Source organism: Cephus cinctus, unplaced genomic scaffold (genome assembly GCF_000341935.2).
Source record: "Cephus cinctus unplaced genomic scaffold, Ccin1 Ccin1_scaffold0663, whole genome shotgun sequence".
Taxonomy (NCBI): domain Eukaryota; kingdom Metazoa; phylum Arthropoda; class Insecta; order Hymenoptera; family Cephidae; genus Cephus; species Cephus cinctus.
In genome coordinates, this window is record NW_014333292.1 from 186,777 (window position 1) to 209,333 (window position 22,557).

The 22,557-nt window shown below is 41.8% G+C and overlaps 2 protein-coding genes across 7 annotated transcripts in view; both read left to right on the top strand.

Annotated features, from left to right (window-relative positions):
• Positions 1-4,226, top strand: part of LOC107269517 (lysine-specific demethylase lid) — a 16,726-nt gene extending 12,500 nt beyond the window's left edge. For 2 of the 4 annotated variants that reach the window (XM_025086823.1, XM_025086821.1), the window contains exon 17: positions 4,096-4,226. In XM_025086823.1, coding sequence (XP_024942591.1) covers positions 4,096-4,170 — 75 coding nt within the window. In that variant the 3' untranslated portion in view covers positions 4,171-4,226. Of the gene's footprint in view, positions 1-562; positions 3,361-4,095 lie in introns of those variants that run through there. The other 2 variants (XM_015743436.2, XM_015743438.2) reach the window with 2 other exon arrangements.
• A 904-nt stretch (positions 4,227-5,130) lies between these two features.
• On the top strand, positions 5,131-22,268 carry LOC107269518 (plastin-2). 3 transcript variants are annotated; one of them, XM_015743440.2, is made up of 4 exons: positions 5,131-5,419; positions 18,486-18,916; positions 19,012-20,230; positions 20,335-22,268. In XM_015743440.2, the coding sequence occupies exons 1-4, from the start codon at positions 5,369-5,371 to the stop codon at positions 20,524-20,526; spliced, it is 1,893 nt and encodes a 630-aa protein (XP_015598926.1). In that variant the 5' UTR covers positions 5,131-5,368; the 3' UTR covers positions 20,527-22,268. The 3 variants fall into 3 exon arrangements, with proteins under 3 accessions (XP_015598926.1, XP_015598925.1, XP_024942593.1); XM_015743439.2 differs by lacking the exon at positions 5,131-5,419 and adding an exon at positions 17,301-17,663; XM_025086825.1 differs by lacking the exon at positions 5,131-5,419 and adding an exon at positions 18,143-18,196.
• Positions 22,269-22,557: the final 289 nt, after the last annotated feature.

Below are 22,557 nucleotides of genomic sequence, written 5' to 3' on the forward strand. Positions count from 1 at the left end.
CCCCGCCTTACTTTTCTATTGTGTCTCTCGAATGAGATCGTTAACTATTGTTGTTCTTATTATTATTTATGTAAATTACTGGTGAATGCACTTTTTTGCAGTAATTGCTTGATGCGAAGATGTACATGACACTTGTCTTGGTTCATGAAACTATTATGGTTGCGTAACATAGATATGCATATATACCCGACTATTCAGCCCAACCGCAGCACCTGTAGTTAGCGCGCCCATTTGTTTCTTATGGTAAAACGATATTCGGGTGATGTCCTTGGGATGAATAATCGAGTCTAAACATACCAGGTTATTATATGCATATACATACATATATATGTCTTTCCTTACAAGTATATTCATATACATTTTTCGTTAAATTGTCATTAAGCATAATTGGTATGTGTACTAATTTTTCATTAGTTCTCTTCATTTTTTCAATTTTCTAAAGCGTTCCATGTATGCCCTTAGTATATCGTATTTATTGTTCTTCTCGCAAGGTGCTAGCATTGTTTTTATATAACCGGTCGAACAAAAATCCGGACTGGATGCACTTGTTTCCCTTTCTCAGTCCCAGGGATACCACAGCGCAGACACCGATCCCGATATCCAGGAGGCCTCGTCCTATATCATGATCTTCTAAGGAATTACACGTGCACAAAGACAACGTTAAAGCGAGAAAAGCGAAAAAAGAAGAACAAAGATATGTGAAATCGTGTGCAAGAGCGGAATGGATCCACGTGCTACGAGTTCTTCTTGAAAACCAGTCGAAGAACTTGACGAACTATGATAAGGAAAAGAAATATAAATAAAAGGAGAGCAATGGCCACAGGAACAAGCGCGATGGCGAATCCTAATAGAATTATCTTGTTTTGTGATATTCCATATATAAGGAAGTCATTATTCTATCAATGCAAAAGAATACGGATGAACCGTCTTAGTCTATGATTTAATAATTTGTTTTTGTACGTTAATCAGCATTTCGGATATCATGTGTTTTGTTTGTTTGTTTTCCTTGTCTTTGTTTATTTAAATGCTGCCACGTGGTAAGGTCCTGTGGTGTGTCACAGAGTTTGATAACAGAGTGCAGCACAGTGACAGTATTGCATTAGAGGCATCGGGCAAAAGCGAGTAGTGAATATATCTCTTTTAGAAAAATACGCAGTAAGAAGGAAAGAAAAGGAAAACTAAAAAAAAGGATGAAAGTGCGCGATGGAATGTGTTATGAGTGATGGAGACAATTTGAATAACAGTGAGAGAACGTTATAACGGATTGAGAGAGAGAGAGAGAAAGTACAGAGCGAAGGTGAGAAAGAGAGTGTGAGAGAGGAGTGGTTTTTTTTTATCAGCTATTGTGTCGCCATAATCAGGGCGGCTGTGTGTAAAGTTAGACTGAAAGGATATATATACTCATATATATTGAGGAAAAGGAACCTAGGATTATTTTAGTTGGATGACCGTGGATTATAATTGAGTAAATGCATATATATATATACACAGACACAGACACAAACACGCTATATATATGTATAAAATACAAAGATGAAAATGGATAATTTGTATAAAAGAATGAAGCCGAGGCAGCACACAGCCATAAGCATATCTCATCTGCCTTCCGCATTGTCCTGAAATCGACGTGGAGGCCATTTTTTCCTTTCTCATCTCTCTAGTTGGATTATTATAAATATTTGTATTAGTATTACGTTTTTCCTTTCTTTTATTACTATCATATGTAGATTATTTTATAATTTATTTACTGTCACCAATCCGATTCACATCCGGCGTGTCCACCGTTTAGATATTGTCATCCGTCATATTCCCCATTTCCAAGAATTTGGAGACTCGAGTATGACGGACGGGCATTTATCTTTTTTTCTTCTTCTTCTAAGCTCACTCATCACTGTAAATAATGTATGACTTTAAAGATAGGCTCCACTTATAAAACCATTTATGCGAGATTGTCCGTCTGATCGCCGTTAGGCATTTCTCTCTTTTCCCGGATAACGTTCGATTGAACGAGACAAGTGCAGACAGCGAGATGCATTATGTCGTGAGATACAATTCGTGCTAGGCAAGGATGATGCAAAGAGGAATCATAAGGAGGGAAGATCGGCATTAGAAAAATGATTGGTTGACTTTTCTTGAGGGCTGGTGGGCCTCGCGAACGGCGTACCCGTGACAAACTTTGTACCTTTAGAACAAAAATAGATGTTACTTGTTGTAATAAGACGAATTTTGAAGTCCTCTTCATTCTTTATAATGCGATGAGTAGGACACTCAAAGACGTAAACGTATTTTAAAATTGATCTAAGTATATATAAGTGTATACGTCGAGTGTGCACAGCGTGTTTTAAGATGCGTGATTTTGAATTACATAGAGATCATCTGAATCTTATTTGTTCATAGAGAAAAAAAAATACTGTAAATGTCATAGAGCAAATGCCTACTCTCGATAACAAACTTAATGGAAGGCATTGCTTTGCCATTCGGCCGTTAGGGCTCTCTCGCTTTATTAAAACAGGCTGTGAAACTAGATACTCGGAAGGGTGTTTAAAGAAGAAGGAAAAAAATTGTAGTACGAAACGTCAATAGAGAAGCGGATTTCGCGTATATTTTTATAGACGGACGCCGTGTGGATTTTGGAAAAGTGACTTTTTCTCGAGGAACAATTGTTATTAATTTATCATTCTCTGGCATTTTTCTAGAAGATCCACGCGTGACGCGTTTTAGAGCTGTTGGCGAGGTCCTGCCGAATCTGTGAATCGGCTCACAGATTTTATCCTGAGTGAATAACGGACGCAGGATGTCAAATTTTATTTGGGAAATCACAATGGCAATCGACAGAGAGAGAGAGAGAGACCGCCACGAGAAAAACCATTTCACATGTACTCTCGAATCGACTTTACATTGGATCATCAAGGTTACACGTAGTCGTATCTTCCTTCCTATAGAGAAAAGGAAAAAGAATAAATTTTACTCATTAAACGAGTAGCGCCGGATCAATTTTGTCAATCGCGCGAATTTTCACTCTAGTTTAAATCGAATGATCGATCTGGCGCGCACGAGAGAAAATGTAAAATGACTATTTTAATATACGACACGCGATTATGTATACAGTAACGTGTGATTAGAGTAAAGCAGACAGTAAGATGATAATAAAAACCGATAAGGTAGGATTAAACGTTATGTCGAAGAGAGTACAGTATACATAGATAGATAATAAACAGATATATACAGATATGTTCGTCGAGAGAGAGAAGCGTAATCGGCAACCTAGGATTACGATTACGTTTATTTGTATTAAGGCTATGTCTCCATCATTGATTTATCTAGATAAATATATCAAAAAATATATGAATGTCTACACATAAGAGGCTGTCTTAAAAAAAAATTCACTCATTCGCGAAGACAATTGTCCTGGTTAAAAGTTTCAAAATTTTGTTCAGCCTGTCACGAGAAAAGCTCTTCTCTGCTCTCCATGAAAAAAAAAAAGAATTTTTATACTTGACGCTTCTTCTACGCACGTGGACTCACATTCCACTGGGTGGGTCAGAACCGACGCATCGCGTCGTCATTGGTGGCATTTTAGATAAAGTACGAGGAGAGGAAACAAAAAAGGCGCCCCGTTTAAAACACAAATTTATATATCCTTCCTAGCCTTACGTGGCTATACGGTGAATAACGTAGTTAAGATGAAATTCATTGGAATATATGAGAATTTTGACTGTCAAACGCCAGGTGATGACTCACGTCGCGACGCCTGATGATTGTTATTATTCAGATGAGAAAACTGAATCACCGTGTTGATTCCTTTCAATGACAGTCGATTTGCGTCGCGTTTAATTTTTTAAATATCTTGGTGCGTGCGTGATTTTTCTTTTTTTCTGCTTCTCATTTTAATCAGTCCAAGGACGCTATTTATCAAATTTTTTTTCTGTTACAACTATCACAAATGGAAGTATGCTTTATCCGTTTGAGACATATGACTGCAATATTCCTGTAACAATAATTCACTTGCATCTGCATCTGAAAAGATATGGTGATTTGATACAGTAGGTGGTAATTAATAATTACATGCTGACAAAGTCTGGATGATTGTTGTAGACTCTTACCGATGAAGTCTCAAGAATCCAAAAGCCCCCTGGCACTTTTGTTAAAGAGGCGTTCGTGACCGTATGAATAAACCATAATAGAGGAGACAAAAAAGACATCGTGATCTACGTGACTGCGTTCATCACGTTGAATCCTTCGGAGAGGACGAAGATGCTGACTTACGTCTTCCCGTCAAACCCATTTCCAATCCAGGATAAGATAGGAAGGGTTTCAGGATTATCTCGAGCTACCAGCATGCATTCTGTATATCATTAAGTCCCACGTGTGCCTTAAGAGGAGCATCTTACATACACCTCCTTTCCTCATCCTTAAGACTGTATCCTTATTAGAAAAAAGAAAGTGAACATGTACGACTATACTTGGCATCAGATTAGCGTCTCAGAGCCCAGGAAGAATATAGAAAAAATCCAGTGAAGCCAGTATCAAAAATTCAAGGCATTCCTGAACCGGCTTCGCACCCACCGACTCACACGCTGCCAAACCACCATACATACGTGCCAGCAATGAAGTGTGTTGGTAATACAAGCGTAGGAGGACTGTCCGGCCTGTCCGATGATTCCAGTGGGCGCCATAATAAACAGTCGTCAATGCGCATGTGCGTTAAGCATTTAAGCAGCGGCGCATGCGCACTCCGCACTGCCCACCAGTGTGTCTTCTCGCATGGCGTGGTTTGTGCTTCCAAAGCGAAAGTCTGCATACAGTGAGCTTTTTATGTGCTCTAAACTGATGTTTATATATATATACACACATATATGTAACATATAAACCCACATAAGATTACGTTTGACTGTAAGGACGTGACACGTGTAGTGATTCTACGCGTGAGTGTGGGTCGAGTAGTGAGCAGAAAAGACCGGCTAGTGGAATTCCTGACTCCTTGACTTCTACTCTGAACTCGCCACTTCCAGTTACTCCTTTCCACTGGCAATTTCTACGCTCCTTTCCACCGCTTCTTCCACCACCAATAGACCCGATCGGCACAGCCAGGCTTTACACGTTTTTAGTAAGCTAGTGCGCCGCTACATCTCAGTGCTGGCCGTGGTTCGGTGACAGTCGGTGTGGGAACTCGCGAGAACTCTTCCGCAGGAGTCTTGACGTTGCGGGGACGTTTATATTTTTCTTTTTTTTTTTAAACAAGCCGGGTGCGTACCCCATATACTAGTCGACGACGCCCAATACGTACCCAGGAGTGTGACGCGTCCTGGGAATTTATCTGAGGGGTGATTTAAAAAAAAAACGTGACCCAAGGACTTCTAGGAGCAACATGGCCACCGCGATCGACGACCGGCAGGAACTCCTCGAGCAGTTTCAAGCGGTAAGTTTTGTTTATTTTTAAAGTGTGATAATACATAGATATTTTTCAAACTCACGTGGATCGATCTTGCATACTTATCCTACTGGAATATTTACTGGATTAAGACTTCGAGGAGGTTAGATGATGTCCTGGGAATTTTTTAACGACGCCCTTTTTATCGATCCTACCTTATTTCTGGAATTTATGACCTCGTGCCGGCTCTGGGTATCCTGATCAAGAAGTTACACATCATGAGTCACTAGTAAACATTTTTGGACTAGTATCCAGGATCTTTCACACAGAGTTTAATTAACTCATGTATGTATGCGATACCTCAGTATAATTAACGCAGTATTATGTACTCCGTGCACTTGACATATATTTGGGGTTATGTTCTTTTTTTGGAACACGTGCGTCGACTGCTCGTGTACAGTAGTCACTCTAGTCCTAATTAAATATCGGAGTTTAAACAAAGTAGAAAATGGAGAACGGAAAGAGATAGAAGTGAGTGGGATCTTAAGATGCCGGCGTGGGATTTTATCATGCATCTATATTCTATACAGCTTGACGTATTTGTTGGACCAAAACGTTCGTGAATTGAATGAGAGAACGAAATTGAAGAGGAGGCAATACAATGAGGGGATTCTCAGTATCTGGCAGGAATCCTTAATTTTTATTCATCCTAGCGCCTAAAGTTCATTTGCCACGTACACCGCGTGGGCCACGCAAATGTTTGTTTTGTTTCTAATGGCGAATTCACTTTTTTTTTTTATTTTATGGCACTATCTTGCTCTCTCTCTTTCCTTCTGTAGTCTTTCTCAATTCAATAATTGGATTGGACTACACAAATGACTGTAACTCCTTTCGTTCGTCTCTTCCCTCATTACCTGATACAATCTAATACTATGAATATTTATTTTTTTTACGAGTAACATAATTAGAAAAAAAGACTCAGAAGTATACCAGTAACATGGAACCCATAATACGATTCCTAAACCCTTTTGGGTTTACTAACGTATTAAGCACTTCTTCCCAGGTCTTTTTTTTTCAATTCTTTTTCCTTCCCTCACGAATATCGTCCATCGTTAGGAAAACAGGTTTTTCTTCACTGTCTCAGATATTCATGGACATTCTAATCCACGGGTGATTCTTGCTTGACACAAACATAGCAGCAGATGCTCCGTTACTACTTTTCCACGTGTCGTGACAGTGATACGCGCGATTCATTACCCACTCATGTGCATACATACGTTATTTGTCATGCGCGTAATAGCTGTTCGATAACGTATTCCTACGGAAATCCTCATATGAATCATCCAGTGCGTTAGTAAAATTCAAAGTACACGCACCTCCTAGTCATTTAGATATTCGCGTCAACCTTTACCTAGCATCAATAAGACGTGCCTTCCTTGTGACTGCATGACCCAAAGACTTTCAAGAGCAGTAACTGAACCTTTCAGTAGCTGAATCAACATGCCCATAGATAGTTCCAATAATTTTGGTCAAGCCGTCAGACAATTTATGTTCCTTGCAATCTGACTACTCGTTCCTGGTAAATACGTCAAGCTTTTGCTCTTTTCGCCATAGCCTCTACCCAAATGCATAGGCTTACAACTAGTGCCACCTCGATGTCAACAGTAGACATAGTGGAGTCCTAAGGACTCCACAAGGGGCGTACAAGAGAGGGGGCTTGTGCCCCCTTACCCTGAGCTAATGTTTTTAGTAAGTTTATATACAATCTCAGAACGGTTTGCACTGAAACGTTCTTTCTCTCTTTCTCTTCTGAGGGCTTTCGAGTCTAATGTTCTCTACACGCTTACTTAGGATTACCTCGTACTCAATAACTCTTGCACGTATCCCCAAACAGACGTCTGCCGGGGACCCCTGAAGGACCTGTACATTATACAGTGTGCCAGGAGCGTACCCACTAAACAATATAAGCGTTGCCCCGTGACACAATAATAGGACAGACGAAATTAACCACTTCCGCCGCTATAGCTCAGAAAGTCTTCAATTATCTTATTGATCGTTCTCCCTTGCCGCAAAATCAACCCCCCCCCCCTCTCGCGCCCCTCTTCTTCCTGCCTGGGCGAGTCCCTGTCTCCCCTATCTCTCTGCAGGAGACTGCACCGTTTTAGACTGGGGATCAGGCTGGGTCACACCCTGGGTTACGTACTGCAGATGTGGGCACATCGGCTCATAGTGAAAGTCATCCAGATCATCCAGGTCATCTAGGTCTTAATGACTCCAAGTGTGCTACGCTTATCGTGAGCTACTCTGGACGTGGTCTCTTTTTTCCATTTTTCACGAGAACAACAGTCGACAATGTCTTCGAGGTCGTGAGATAAGATTTCCGTTGGTTAGCATTATAATTTTCTGAATTTTCAATACGTGTTTTATCTATTTATGATTGTGGTTTCGTTATCAATTCATATTTTATCATAATGGGATTCGCATCGTATATTCCTTCGGTAGAATTGTCTTGAATTTTATTCAGGTTGAGTAAACATGGAATATATTGGCTTTGGTTAAAAATAACTGTGTCATGTTTCTTGCATCTATACAGATTAAATTGTGGGAGAGTTATTGTAACTGTGAACATCTTTTGGACTTGATATTCGTGACTGAATAAATTCGCATGAGGAAGTTGTCTCTCTCTCTCTCTCTCGCTCTCTCTCTCTCTCTCTCTCTCTCTCTTGTACGATCACGAGGAGCAGCTTCGAACGTAACGGTACAATATGTAAAATAGGCGAATATTCCCTGCCTCAAGAGAAAACGGAAAGATCGCAAGACGACGACTCCGGCCGAATCAGGTTGACGAGGACAAGCTAGTGGAAGTGTTCCGGAAGTCGGTAAACCGCCGATGAAATTTGATTTCCGTGTGCATAAGCAGCCACGCGAACATACGAGAAACGTTGCAAATAATTTTGCTTACTCTTCGCGCGTGGCCACTGCGACCCCCGGGGTATCGTTTAGGCGTAAAATCGCAATAATAATTTTTGAAGGCTGCTGCGCTCGTTTATCTTCGTTCATCTGTCTCATTGCGCATTGATTCGTCGAATTAGGTTTCTGCTCGTTCGAGATGACCAGTCGCAGCCTCCCTGCCTCCCTGCCTCCCTGCCTTCCTGCTTCCTTTGCGCCGTTACGGGGTCGTCGTCCAACTGCGTTCCAGATGGAAAAACGTTTCGCAAGCGCGGCTGGCAATTTGGAAACGGCCGCTCTGGTCTTCGGGGTGCCTTAGTATTCTGCGGAGGAGTCCTCGGAATTGCGCAACGCGACTTGCCACTTTGTCCAATGGTTGTGCAATAATTGGAGCGACCGTTTCACTCTCTGACTCTCCTTGTGCTTTGTACTCTGCGCTGGTCGAGCAGCGCGTTGACGCACTGCAAGTCGTATTTCAAAAAGAAATCAGCATTTCAATATCCACTCTGCGTGGCGCGAGGCATCGCACGCTCTGCGATGCCTGAGAGTTTTATTTCGATTTTTGAAAATTTTTCGAGGCAAAAAAACTTGGAAGTTTCCAAAAAAATGACTGTTGCAGCTTTTCTCCGTTTGACTACGCGAATTGGGTATTCGCGATAGGGTTGAAGAATAGTAGGGGATGCCAAGGTCCAGCTCAGAGGCTGTAGTGAACTCTGCCTAGATTCCAAGGGGGTAGTTTATTTTAGCCTTTTTTCCACCTTTCTTCGACTCGACCCTCGTGCGTTATAAAGGCTCGTTCACATTCCTATTCAGAAAGAAATTCTTTGAGCCACCGGCGCCTTTACTCATTAATTCGACTCGGCGCGCCGTTACGATTTTTCATGGCTGTCTTGATTTCTGATGGAACGCGACTAATTTCAGCGCTAATTGTTAATTGTTAGATAAGCCCTGCTCCTGTTCTTCCTCCCTCTCCTCCGCCTCGATTATCGCGCACGAACTTCGCATTAAGTTGGGTTATGGTTATTCTTATGATTTAACGCCTATTCGTCATTGGTCATTATTTTCATCTCTGTTTCAGTCATTTATCGATAACCCCTTAGACCTCTTTGAAGCATTGCTAAGTGATTCTGGCGTAACAATTATTTTGTCCTTCTCTTCTTCCTATCTGAAGTACCGGTCAATGACGACCGTGTGAATTACGTTAGACCTGTAAAATGTTGAGGGCGCATTCCCAATGCACATTTCTGCATTAATTTCACGCTCACGAGTGTGAAATGGTCTTGGCTCAATCTCACGATCGCTATCTCAGATACATACGCAGTGTGTCTGCTTCCTGTGCTCTGGCTAGGTATGTCCTCCAGGTCACTTCTGTACTCTAGTATAGATAGTCGATGTCTCCTATCGGTGTTGTGAAAATGCAAAAATATATTTCTTATGTAATTAGGTAATATTCGCACGGAAAGCTTTGGAGGGTTCGCTAGGCTTGGGGTTGCGTATCCCAGACTGATTGGCGTTTGCCAATCGATACACCTTGCTACGTCCAGACTTCATCGATGAGTAATAGCCAACCGAGTCTGGTCAGAGGTTGAGGTAGGGGATGTTCCATTATCTGGTAATAAACTGTTCTACCCGTTATCGGAAGTGGCGTCGAGCCAGGCGCGATTGCCGCATGGAGACTAAATCACAGCTCACGCTAAATTGACCTGGAATACGGAAGTTGGCTGGAAATTAATTTCCTATTGGCGTCTGGTGTTAGGAAAAGAAAAAGAGTGTCAAGTAGCTGCGGGATGGGGGATTCCTTTTGGCGGTACCGTTCGATTTCGTCACTCTGGTGTATTTATAGAGGTTATTAGTATACTCGAAGCTGGAGAATCCGGCTGTGGGCAGCAGCACGTGCTCTTCAGTGCCTCCTGGAGCGGGAAGCGTCGCGTGGGCACGCGGCAACCTTTGCGACCTTCTGCGACCTGAGTTTCAGGGTGGTCTGCTGGCAGGGGGGTCGCCGAGGGGAAGGGCGGGGTGGGTCGACCTGTAAGGACCAGGAATAAGAGTAGAAGTTGCTTTACCTTTGTACAGAGTAAATAACAACAGGCTTGACAGGAGTTAGCTGGAACGTACTATATTCAAAATTACCCATGGAACACTGCTTTCTGTTGGATAACTATGGCTGCCCATTTCGTTCTCACGTGACGGCTAATTGAAAGGTCGGATCCGTGGATGCAGTAGTTTACTCTCGGTCCTGTGATTATTTGATAATTGATTGTAGCCATGTAGGAGGATAATTTGAACAATTTGCAGTCAGGACCCTTAAATCATGAACGGTCATAGGCGCTAGTTAGTTGAACGAGGCTCGGGTAACCTTTAATTGTCGGATCTCGTAACAGGGTCAAGGTCACTCTGCTCGCGTATTTCTAGTTGCAAGAGAGAAAATGGAAAAAGTAAATGATCGGCCTCTGGGGCACCGGGTGTGCCTTGCGTCACAATGTAAATATTAGCACTTGTAATTCTAGTTGATTTACACGGGGATTCATCATTTTGTTTAATCTGCAAGCAATGCTCTTATTTCCGTGTACTTTTTAAATCTCGATTCTTTCCAGGAAGAAGCGATTGTACTTATTCTTTTTTTTTTCACACAAAATTAAGATAAAAATAATTTAAAAATGACAAAAATATCCGGTCTAGGTAGCTTGCGTGCTTGTATGGGACACGTTGTTGTGCACACGGCTTAAAGCGTAACTTTACTAGGGTCATTTGCTGGCTCTTATTTAAAAAAATTTTTTTCACGTGTCAATTTTGGGTCATTAGTGCACTTTTACTTTTAGACTGGAATTCAATAACGGATTCATCCGTTCCCTTTGAAATCCTACAACTTCTGGCTGAAACATTTTTTTATATCTGGGTTCGTTTCCGAAAAAATCGACCTGGTCACTATAAATGGCCCACCCTTTTGTGGTTAGCGAGCGTGTCGCTTGTCTGCGAGGTGGAATAATTTTGAAAATGAATTTGAATTTACCTGCCTCAGGAAAAATAGCATTTACTTTTCTTGATTTTTTCCAATTTTCGTTACTTTCTGTCAAATTCACGTTTTAATTTAATTGGTTAATCAGCATCTTTGCTACCACGCTAAAGTACTTGACGGAGCACTTGTATTGTTAGTTTCTTATCTTTGTCACTCTGATAAACAAGAGAGCAGTTTCAGCCATATCGTTGACACGGGAGCACAGACCCCACGTAGATAGGTGAAGTAATCAATGTGGCCACTTCACTGGGAATAGTTGAAAGAGCCAATTCATGTGAAACAAAATATTTAAAGCTTTGAAAAGCAACGAGTGCTCTTTCCTACGGAGGGTGGATATGCCGAGCACGTGGCTGAGGGGGGTTGAGGGGGAATCTGGGAATAAAATTCCAATTGCATGAAATCACAAGCTCTTTATAACCCTTATAAATTAAATCTGAGAATAATTTTTGATACACAGTACGGAGGATCCCGAATTCTTGGCAGCCATTGACCTCTCGTCAGGCTGGTTTGGTGCGGCATGCACAAAAAAAAGAAGAGAGCGAGAGATATAAAAAAAAAAAGGGAAAGACGCACGCACGAGACAAATCGAAGCGAAAACCCGTTTTTCTCAAACAGTATATATATATATATATATATATATATATATATATACGGGGACTCGAAAATATTTGAACCCCGTAAGTGCCAGTCGGGGGATGGGTGAGCGAATGATGAAACATTTTTTTCTGAAAATTTTGTAGTTAAACAAAAAATACGATTACAAAAAAACAGGAGAACTGTATCGTTAGTCAGATTGTGGAGCTGTTGGGGAGAGGGAGAGAGAGAGAGAGAGATCCAAGATACAAGGATGCGTACGTAGATCCCATTGTAGTCGTATTCTCAGGAACAACGACCTCTTGGGTCCCATTCTCACGTGTGGTACTAGAACAGAAGAGGCATAACCTCCATCTTGTGTGTAACTATCCGGGAGCCTCGCATCCAGCCATCAAACCATTCAGCCTTCCAGCCATCCAGCCATCCAGCCATCCAGCCATCCAGCCATCCAGTCCCACGGCCAACTCCTTATTACCTCTAGTATTCGTAATTAAGTCCTTCCGTCAAATTATCACAAAAGCCACCTTCGCATATTTTCACCATATAACATCGTGTGTCAGTGCACACGTGTAGCGCGTAGCCACATATGGAAACGCGTGACAAAGTGCTTGCACGACAACCTTTGCTAAATCCCACTGGAGTTCTCGAGGGTTTCCTTTTAATGAAAACCCTTCCTATTGTCTGGCTACTCGGGGAAAGACTGCACATGAGAATTGCATTGTGCGGCTTTGTCATTGAACATTGCGCAGGGTGAATCATTTTTTGGGGGGGAATTTTTTACATTTTTTATTCTTCACTCGCATACCCTGGTCCTCTCAAGACTTTGCTATACGGAATATTCTGTGACGTTGAAATCGATCATTTGCCGAGTACTGAAATTTTAATAATTTTTTTTTGCCGCTTGAGTCATAAATATTCATTTTTGTCATATTTATGGGGTTACGGCCGAATTATTTTCTGACTCAATGCCCCTGATGACGCAGTCGAACGATGATCGAGCAATCGTGCCTTTGCGTGTAAACGTTATTCCCCGCAACGAGAGAAACGGAAGTTGGACCTCCGATAAGACGAACGTCAGGAATGAAGAATAAAAAAAATAAGAGGAAATGTGACGGTCGACAACTTTTATCGTGTTAACAGATGTGAATCATACGCGTCTCCTTCTTCCTGTGCATTAATCTGCGCTGACCAAATATTCTTGACGCGCGAGACTTTGCGCTACGAAAAATAATTCCCAACGCCGATAAAACGTCATATTCGTAAAATAGTGTACGGGATGGCAAACCGCATTTTACGAGATTCCCCAAAAATCCCCGAACGCCTGATAAACAGTCCTGACGAAGATTTTGAAGGTCAGGAGGAAATTCCAGCTGCTTCAATTTTCGAAATTCATACGATTGCGCGTACCTCGTCGAGTTTCGACACATCCTCCGTTGTTTTCTCTTGTCCTGCATGAATATTGCGTCACGACTCTCGGCTCTATAGTAATTCGCGTTTGCCTTAATAAAATGCGGGTACCTCTCTTACATGTGGCATTGAATTACCCAGGTATGACAATAAGCTGCCAGCTAAGAGCCAGTGTAATACAATGAGCCGCCATACTGTACAGGCATGTATATTATATACACATGTGTTTACGGTGCATTGAGAACAGCGGAAAAACGTCCTCGAGTCTGGAACAAAGGACGGGAGTATCCAGTTTAATTGGCCTAACCTCATCGTGGAAGCTAAATCAGATTAAGCGCCTAGGGTAGACGCGAACGCAGTATAGGTAGAGTCGTAGGTACACGCTGTGGGCATCCATCGGATCCCGGGTGTTCCGGGTTATCGATCTGACTATGAGTAACGAAGCGAGTCGTGACTATTAAAATAAAAGGCAAAGGCCGGACATTATTCTCCTTTATGCTTTTTCCGTGTTATTCTCCGCCCAAGTTCCTAACCGAGGAGAACCAGGAAGTGGTTGGGTCTGGTCCGATCCCAACCCAACCTGACACTCGATCCCGTTTGAAGGATCGAAGTGGCAGCAGGTGAATTGCATAACGAATTAACTCGGCGAGACACTACGTAATTGAAAATCCAAGTATTGCCCGGAATTGCCTAACCGTGAACGTGTCTAACGCAATGGTAACTCTAGATTCTGAACTCTCTTGTGGGTCTCTGTTAAGGAGGGGAGGATCGTGATTTTATACTTTGCCGTATGGCCACTCACTTTAATAATTCAAAGTGAATCAGACGCGTGGATCTGTCGAGTGATTCAGCTTTGGTAGGTCGGTGGGTGGGGAGGGCGCGGAGGGCGCGGGGGGATCTTACCGCAAGTCGAGTCAGGAGAGACGGAGAAATGGAAAGGAAAAAAGGGGAAAAAAGTATAGAACCAGTTGCAGCCGCGTTACGCTATCCTCTTGCAGAATCTATTCGCTACGATTTCTGTGCACCGCGCATCGCGGCTGCAGCTGCGATACAATGCGCGAGCTAACACGGTGGACGCTCGCAGTTGCGACACGAGACTATTTTTATTCTTCGCCTCTTGTTTTTCAAATACTTTTTGCAATCGTCGGTCGTTACTCTTGGATTTCTATGGAACGGACATTGCATTTCGCAATTGTGAGAACTGCGGATCTTGGTAGTTGGGGGGTGGGAGGGGGTGGGGGTAGAAGAAATTTTGTACGCGGGAAAATTTAAAACGTGAGCATTATCCTTATGTGGCTTTGACAGAGCGAATTAGTCGAGCGGGTAAACGGTTCAAGTCGTGCGTGAAGGAGTTTACACAGACCGACTATGCGGAAGTTTAACCACAGTGAACTTTACGGAATTGAGCTATGGCAGAGTAAACTCTAGATAACCATGCATTCGTCCTGCCATAGTTTCTGGGTATTGTAGACCTTTGTTTTGTTATTTCTTTTCTCCCCGGAGTCTGGAGCAAAATTATATTTGTATTTCCGTTGTCCGTTTTCATTCACGGTCATTTTCACAGTCATTAATCACTTATGCGCGCTTAGTCCGTGCTCCCTTCAATTTATCTTTTTCCTTCCTTCCACCTTTTCTTCCCCTCTCTCTTCGTCTCTCTCTCTCTCTCTTTCTCTTTCTCTATTGTGAATGACTACGTGACTGTTTAACGAGCTCAAGCCGATTTGGCCGCGAGCCATTCCGATGACTGTACATGCGCACAGCCCTCTGGCCAATGGCCAATCGCCAATCGCCAATCGTTGGCTTCAAAGTCGCGTGCTGACTACTCGATGATTACCGACGATACTCCGAGTAGCACGAGTCACTCGGATGACTCTAGTCATTTGCGTTTAAACATGTAGGTGTCTCTTTGAGGTCACGGGATGATGACAGTCATCCATCAGGGCCGCCTTGAATTTCAAATGATTCGCCATGCCAGCATGTCGTCCGACTCCCTTCCCCGCGACCTCCTCCGTCCCGGCGCTAACAGCGGGCGGCGCTCGCGTTTGGCCAAATCATTAAAAAATTTAGAATTTTTTCCATCCATCAAACCATTTTTCTAGCTATTCCTTGTATCTGTATTTAAAGCTTATTTATTATCATCCTTATTGCGGGTTCTCCGCAATTCCATTCCTCAGATCGTCAATAGGGAGTTTGGTTTTACCATTCGATGACCGGCAGTCGTCGTAGATTGACTACCGTGCAGATCACTGACGTAAGTGTACGCTATATGACACAGGGGCCAACCAGTAAGATTACTGTCCGATAAGAGATCTTATCGTGTCCTACTTATCAGAAACGAAATGTCATATCAGTTCATGGCAAGCATTCGTGTTCGATGACTTTACCCATCCGATCACAGATTTGGATTTTAATTTGAACTTTTTAAATTCTACTTCCTCTTTGCTCAGAGATAACAATACCGAGCGGTCAGGTTGCCGTGATGCATTATCGTGCTGGTCGGCAGTGCAGCCAACCAATTTCCCAGGGTGTCCGATTTTCGACTAATATTTACATCTGCATCGTGTTGCTGGCATTTTGTATTCTATTCGTGACAACAAGAGCGGAAGCTGTTAAGAAACACGTTACGAGCTATTGATACGGTATAGGCGATCGATCGGTTTGCAAATATTTGCATAAATTGGCACGATCGTTCGGAACGATTTAAGTAAGACGTTTTACGTCAATCTCCCGGCGATTACGTGCAATCTCTTTTTTGGAAATTAATCATAACTCGCATGGATCATCAAGCGTGGTTCTTTGGGCTTTCCTTCCGTTCTTGGTACGATAAAGGAAGACGGTTTGGAACTCTTTATTTTTATGTCTCAAAATACCAACAGCAATTAGCACTAGTAGTCTTTGTTAGTTACTAGAATTTATAGTGACAATATCGATTAGATTTGTTATCGATTCCTTCGCGAGGAACCTTGAATCCAGGGACGTGCTGTATTATCGTTACATATCGAGGGTCCCTAACCTCTGCTGTCTCTTCCTGTCTCTATGACGTCACGTCCGCTGATCGGCGGATCTCGATACGAAATTTCCGCCCTGTCGATTCGCAGGGACAAAACCGATAAACCATGTCGCGCTTGTTATACCGGTTATTGGAGAAGCCCTATAAAAGGCACTTGACAGTACAGTGACGGCTGATGGTGCCTATAGCGATAGTCAGCTGTGTCATTGGTCATTGGAGAATTATTTCTATACCTACAGCTACTTTCACAGTCATGAATTATACTTTGAACCTTGTTAATGACAGTTTGGGCAGTCTGAATAATTATCGCGAGGTAATCGAAAGTGATAAGAAGAAAAGTAAAAAAATTTTGTAACTTCTCATAATTTTGTTTATAATTCTAAAAATATTATTCCTTGTCAATTAATGACAACGTCCGACGGCTAATTATAAGAGGGACGTTCACCGTAATCAGTATGAATGTAGCTTTTCGATTTGTTTTGTTCGCAAGTGCGTTGGACGTTCGTTTTTAAATAATTATTTATGAGATTTTAATCTCTATCAGTGAGAGATTGGAAAAATTTACCTGTATCGTTGATTACGTAATATTTCAGTGATAACGGGCTCATGAGTGAAACCCCTTGAACCTTACGATTATGACTGTCATTACGTAACGTGCGGGTAGGAGAAGTTAGGAATTGATGCGAATGTTATTTTTGGTGGTCGTTTCGACGAGCTTTTAAATTTCTTATCAGATCCTCATTTTATCATTGTTGCCGATCCTACGTGTTCCTATGAAAATGCACGTGCGCTATTTCTATGTTATTTTATTGAATAATGCGAACGAGCGAAGTTGCGATAACGTGGAAAATATATAAAGTCATTTTTTTCTAGGATCCATTTTTCTTTCTCTTTCTTTCGCGCGGGTTTTATCGAAACTCTGATAACGTCTCGATAAGCCGATCGACGGACGTTCAGTCTCGGGCGGAACGTCGAGCGCGATTTTGTCGACGAGTCGTGGCTGCTGGGAGGGTCGGATGTGGTCAATTTTATTTTTCATATTTTTTAAAAAATTTTACACGTCTCGCTGACTCGTGATAATAAAACGTGCAGCTGATATTATTTCGCGGTATCGCGATACCTTCGATAATTAATTTTTTCCGAGTAACTTCGCAGCGGGCTAAATCCGATATCGATAGAGCTTCGGGAGTTTCCTGTATAATTGAATCGTTAATAGTAGCAGTGCAATTTTTTTGTTAATTATGGAGATTCAGAAGATGCAAAAGTGGGACGTTATCGACGAGTATTTCAAGGACTTTTTGTACATGTTCAATAGCGTGAGTAGGATTTTGAAAAAAAAAAAATATTTATAAATCCCAGTGGATCGATGCAGTTTGTAAATGTTAATTTGTCAATCGACGAGCGATTGGTTTGAATTTTTTTTTTAAATATTATTTCGAAACATAATTTTGACTTCTGCTAATTAACTCAATGGTTGGCTGCTATAAGCGTTTTTCCAAGAATCTGTCAGTGATTTTCACAGAAAAGCACAAACGTTATTAACTTTTAATGGCAACGCAACGAATCAATTGAGTAACGAGGCTTAATTAGTGAGGCGATTTACCGCTTGGAATGTTTAATAAAGTCAGGCACGGCGGCCCTCTTGCGAGGGCTCTTAAAGAAGTACTCGCCAGAATCCACGGCCGATTAACTTCGATACACGTATTAAGGAGTTTCCAAGTAATTTGATGTTCCAGTATACCGAGCACCGACTGTACAGTCATTGTCGAGCGAATTGCTGCTATCTGCATTCCCTTATGCAATTGCCTTCATGACTGCAAGCCTGTGTAACGACACTGCAGTTACGAATGTTAGTAATGCCTTGAAATACTCGTGATGATTTCATAGAGACACTTGTCACGGATTACTTGGAAGTATCTATAATTGTGACGAAGGATCCTATAGGCGACACCTTGAGTACCGAGGAATTGTTACTTTATTGCAGGTTCTATGAAATTGCAGCTGACACCGTTTCTACGTGCGACGCATTGAACGAGGAATCGAATTGCTGGAAATATAGATATATTATGTGTATTTGAAAATATAGCGGGACCAATAAAGAGACAAATAATTGAGTGATATTTGCTGTTGATTTTTAGATTGACGCGAATGGAGATGGCTTCATCGACCTGACCGAGCTCAGGAACGCCCTTGACGTATGCGGCTTCAAGATGCCTGGCTACAAAGTCCGTCAGATGATCGAGGAGTACGATGACAAACAGCATCTGCAGCACAAAGGTCGTCTGTCCTTTGAAGAATTTGAAAAGCTCTGCAAGGAACTCAAGGCCAATGAACTGGGCTCGACCTTTAAGCAGGTCGTCTCCAAGAAGGAGAACTTGGAAACACTAGGTGGTATTTCCGAAGCCTCCAGCGAGGGCACCACTCACTCGGTTAGGCTGGAGGAACAGCTTGCGTTCAGTGATTGGATCAATACCAATCTGGGCCACGATCCTGACCTTAAGCATCTATTACCAATTGACCCTGAAGGCAAGACTCTCTATGATAAGGTCAAGGATGGCATACTGCTCTGGTGAGACAAATTTGTAATATACGTTTGGACGTGCGTTCGAGGAAAATTGCATTACTCGTTGGACGGTTAATGATTGTTTTTTTTTCTCTTTTTAGTAAAATCATCAATCACTCCTGCCCCGATACCATTGACGAGAGGACGATTAACAAGAAGAACCTAACCCTCTATAAGAAACATGAAAATCTTACTTTGGCACTGTCGTCGGCTCAGGCTATTGGCTGTAATATCGTGAACATCGACGCTCACGACCTGACCAAGGGATCACCTCATCTTGTGCTAGGATTGCTCTGGCAGATAATTCGTATAGGATTGTTCAACCAGATCACCCTGGAGAATTGCCCGGGATTGGCAACTCTCTTGCAGGATGGTGAGAGAATTGAGGATCTCCTGAAGTTGTCACCAGAGGCCATTCTCCTGCGCTGGGTGAATCATCATCTGGAAAGAGCCGGAATCGCACGAAGGTGCAACAATTTCCAGTCGGATATTACCGACTCCGAGATTTACACTTATCTGATAAAGCAGATAGCGCCACAGGCGGCCGGTGTTACCCTCGAGGCCTTGATGGAGCCAAATCACATGACCAGGGCGGAGATTATGTTGCAGCAAGCTGGAAAACTTGGTTGCAGGAGTTTTGTTACCTCGAGCGATGTCGTCAATGGAATTTACAAGCTCAATTTGGCTTTCGTAGCCAACATGTTCAACAACTATCCCGGACTAGATAATCCTGAGAGTAATATAGAAGGTCTTGAATCCTTGGAGGAAACTCGCGAAGAGAAGACCTACCGTAACTGGATGAATTCCATGGGAGTGACGCCCTACGTCAATTGGCTGTACTCTGACCTAGCCGACGGCCTAGTGATCTTCCAATTGTATGACATCATAAAATCAGGCACCGTAAACTGGAACAAAGTCCACAAGAAATTCACCAAGCTCAGAAAGTTCATGGAGAAGCTTGAGAATTGCAATTATGCTGTGGAATTGGGAAAGCAGATGAATTTCTCTCTAGTTGGAATTGCCGGTCAGGACCTAAACGACGGCAACGCCACCCTGACCCTCGCCCTCATCTGGCAACTCATGAGATCCTATACCCTGTCGATATTGACTTCCCTGACTGGTACTCAGGGCAGCACCTTTGTCGAGAAAGAGATTGTTCAGTGGGTAAACTCAAAGCTGCAGGGTGCAGGCAAGACAAGCAGTATTAAAGGATTCCAAGATTATAGTATATCAGACGGAAAGGTTGTCATTGACCTGATCGACGCTATTAAACCAGGTTCAGTGAACTATGACCTGGTTAAGGAAGGTGGAACCGAATCGGTAAGCATCTTAAAAGCTTCTTTTTCTTTCCTCTCTCACTCTGCTTATATTTTCAACTCTAAAAACGTATGTCTAATCATATTTGTATATTTCTTTTATTACAGGAAAACTTGGACAACGCAAAGTATGCGATATCTTTGGCGCGCAAGTGTGGCGCACGCGTGTATGCACTTCCGGAAGACATTACCGAGGTCAAACCCAAAATGGTTATGACAGTGTTTGCATGTTTAATGGCGATGGATTACGTGCCGAATATGGACTCGGTTACGCAGAACAACGTGAACAATAGTCAATAATAGTGAGCCTTGTTCTGCGTGTTTTGCTTTCCCTCCAGCATCCGTTCATGCACATTTTCTTTTGTACACTATAAAACGAGAAGAGGAAGATAAAGAGAAGGAGGAGCTCTCTTCTCCGGTAAACGTAATAATTGTATATACCTAGTTTTTAGGACGCTCCATTTTACTGCTTACTTTATTGTCTTCTCTTTATCGCCTAACATAGACAACTTCTGCGAAGAGAAGGTGTAAGTTTCTGATGCGTTTTTTTTTTTCTAAGGGAGAATGAAAAAAACAAAATCATTGTCCCTATTCGCGTCTCCGGGTTCTAACCAGAATTAATTTTTCTTTTTTTGTTTCCTCCAATGACTACTTCATTCCGTTATTAAAATTAGTCTAGGACCGTTTTTCAATAATCCAAGAGATCAGCGCGTACATATACAAGTATTTATATATATATTGATATATATATAAATAATTCCCATTTTTCCAAGTAAAATTTGTATAAACTATTTTATACCGATCAGATCGTACACTGACAGTGCTGATGACAGTAAGTTGTCCATGGACAAAAAAATTATGTAAAAGTTTGCCATTTTGAAAATGAAATTTTCAAGAAAAAGATTAAATACACGAAGCAAAGCAAACTCTATACAAGAGTCTCGGACCTTGATACGATCGTGCGCCTATACATATTATACATACAATCAATTTATATACATATACGGGACGTATGTACTTGATATTGTGGATGTGAATGATTGCCAATCCAATGATGGATTGTTATCTTTGATGCGTGATTATGTGTAACGAATTGTTCGAATTAATCGCTCCTATAATTTCTCCCTGTCAATTTTAAGTGCGCGCAGTCATCCGTATCACGATTCAAGAGAAAGAAATGCAAGTGAAATGCAAGTAACGTTTAATGTTTAATAGATAGAACAAGCAGAAGGAAAGAGACATTGCGTAAAGCATTTATATTTACATTCCTGGCTGTTAGCCTCTTTTTTATACAAATCCCTCTTTTTATACGATCATGAGAATGTTAATTGGACAATAAAAAGATCCTGTCTCCACCGCGTGATTCTCTTTCCTCCGTAGTAAACTACTTTAAATTCTTTCTCTTTTATTAATAACGGATTGCCTTCTTGATAATGAATTTAACTGCCGTGTGCTCACTGGTCATTGTAAGAAAAAAAAAAAAAAAAGAATGACTGAACAGCAGCAAAAATCTATTATCTATTATAATAGGCGGCAGATAGGCAAAGGCTATAATGAGGTCCAGCATCCTTCGCTCCATCGATCAGCATCATGAGCTTGTTCCGGTCCAACGACTGAAATCAAATTCAATTACAAGAAGGACAAGAAGGAAATTGACTCGAAGTCATCTGCATTGACTTCGCTGGATTAAAGACGGAGAGTGAGATCTTTAAAAGAGAAAACGAAGGAAACGATTATAAAAGGGCCATTTGCAATATGAATTGTGTCGTATGAGAATATTGCGACAAGATTCGTAATCATCTAGGAACTGTTTAATAATTATTATTATCGGATAACGATATAGGCATTTATACATATGCGATTGAAAGCGAAGACGGACGGATAAGCATGAAGAAGAGACAGAACGAAAAACATAGGCGAGTGTACGAGCGTAATGCATGTGTGCGAATGAATGAGACCCTCGTTATGCTCGTGCATGGCACATACTTTTAGGATAATTTAAATGTAATTGTAATTTAAATAAAAAGACATTCGCGCAGGGATGATGGTTGTCTTTATGTATTTTATTAATTTATCTTTCATCCTCCTGAATAACATTTCCAAATAGATTTAATCTTTCATCCTGCTTTTTGACTTCAGTGTGTCCTCTTCTGCTAAGAAACAGCCCTGCGAACAACAAAGTTACCTGCTGTCGTGCGTACAGAGTAAGTGTCATACTAAAATTGCATCTTACGACGTTTGATTAGTAAAACAAAAAGTTAAAAGTGTCCAGCTAACTTATTACAGGTAAAATCCATGCGTCTCACGGAACTGACGAATATCACGCGTAGT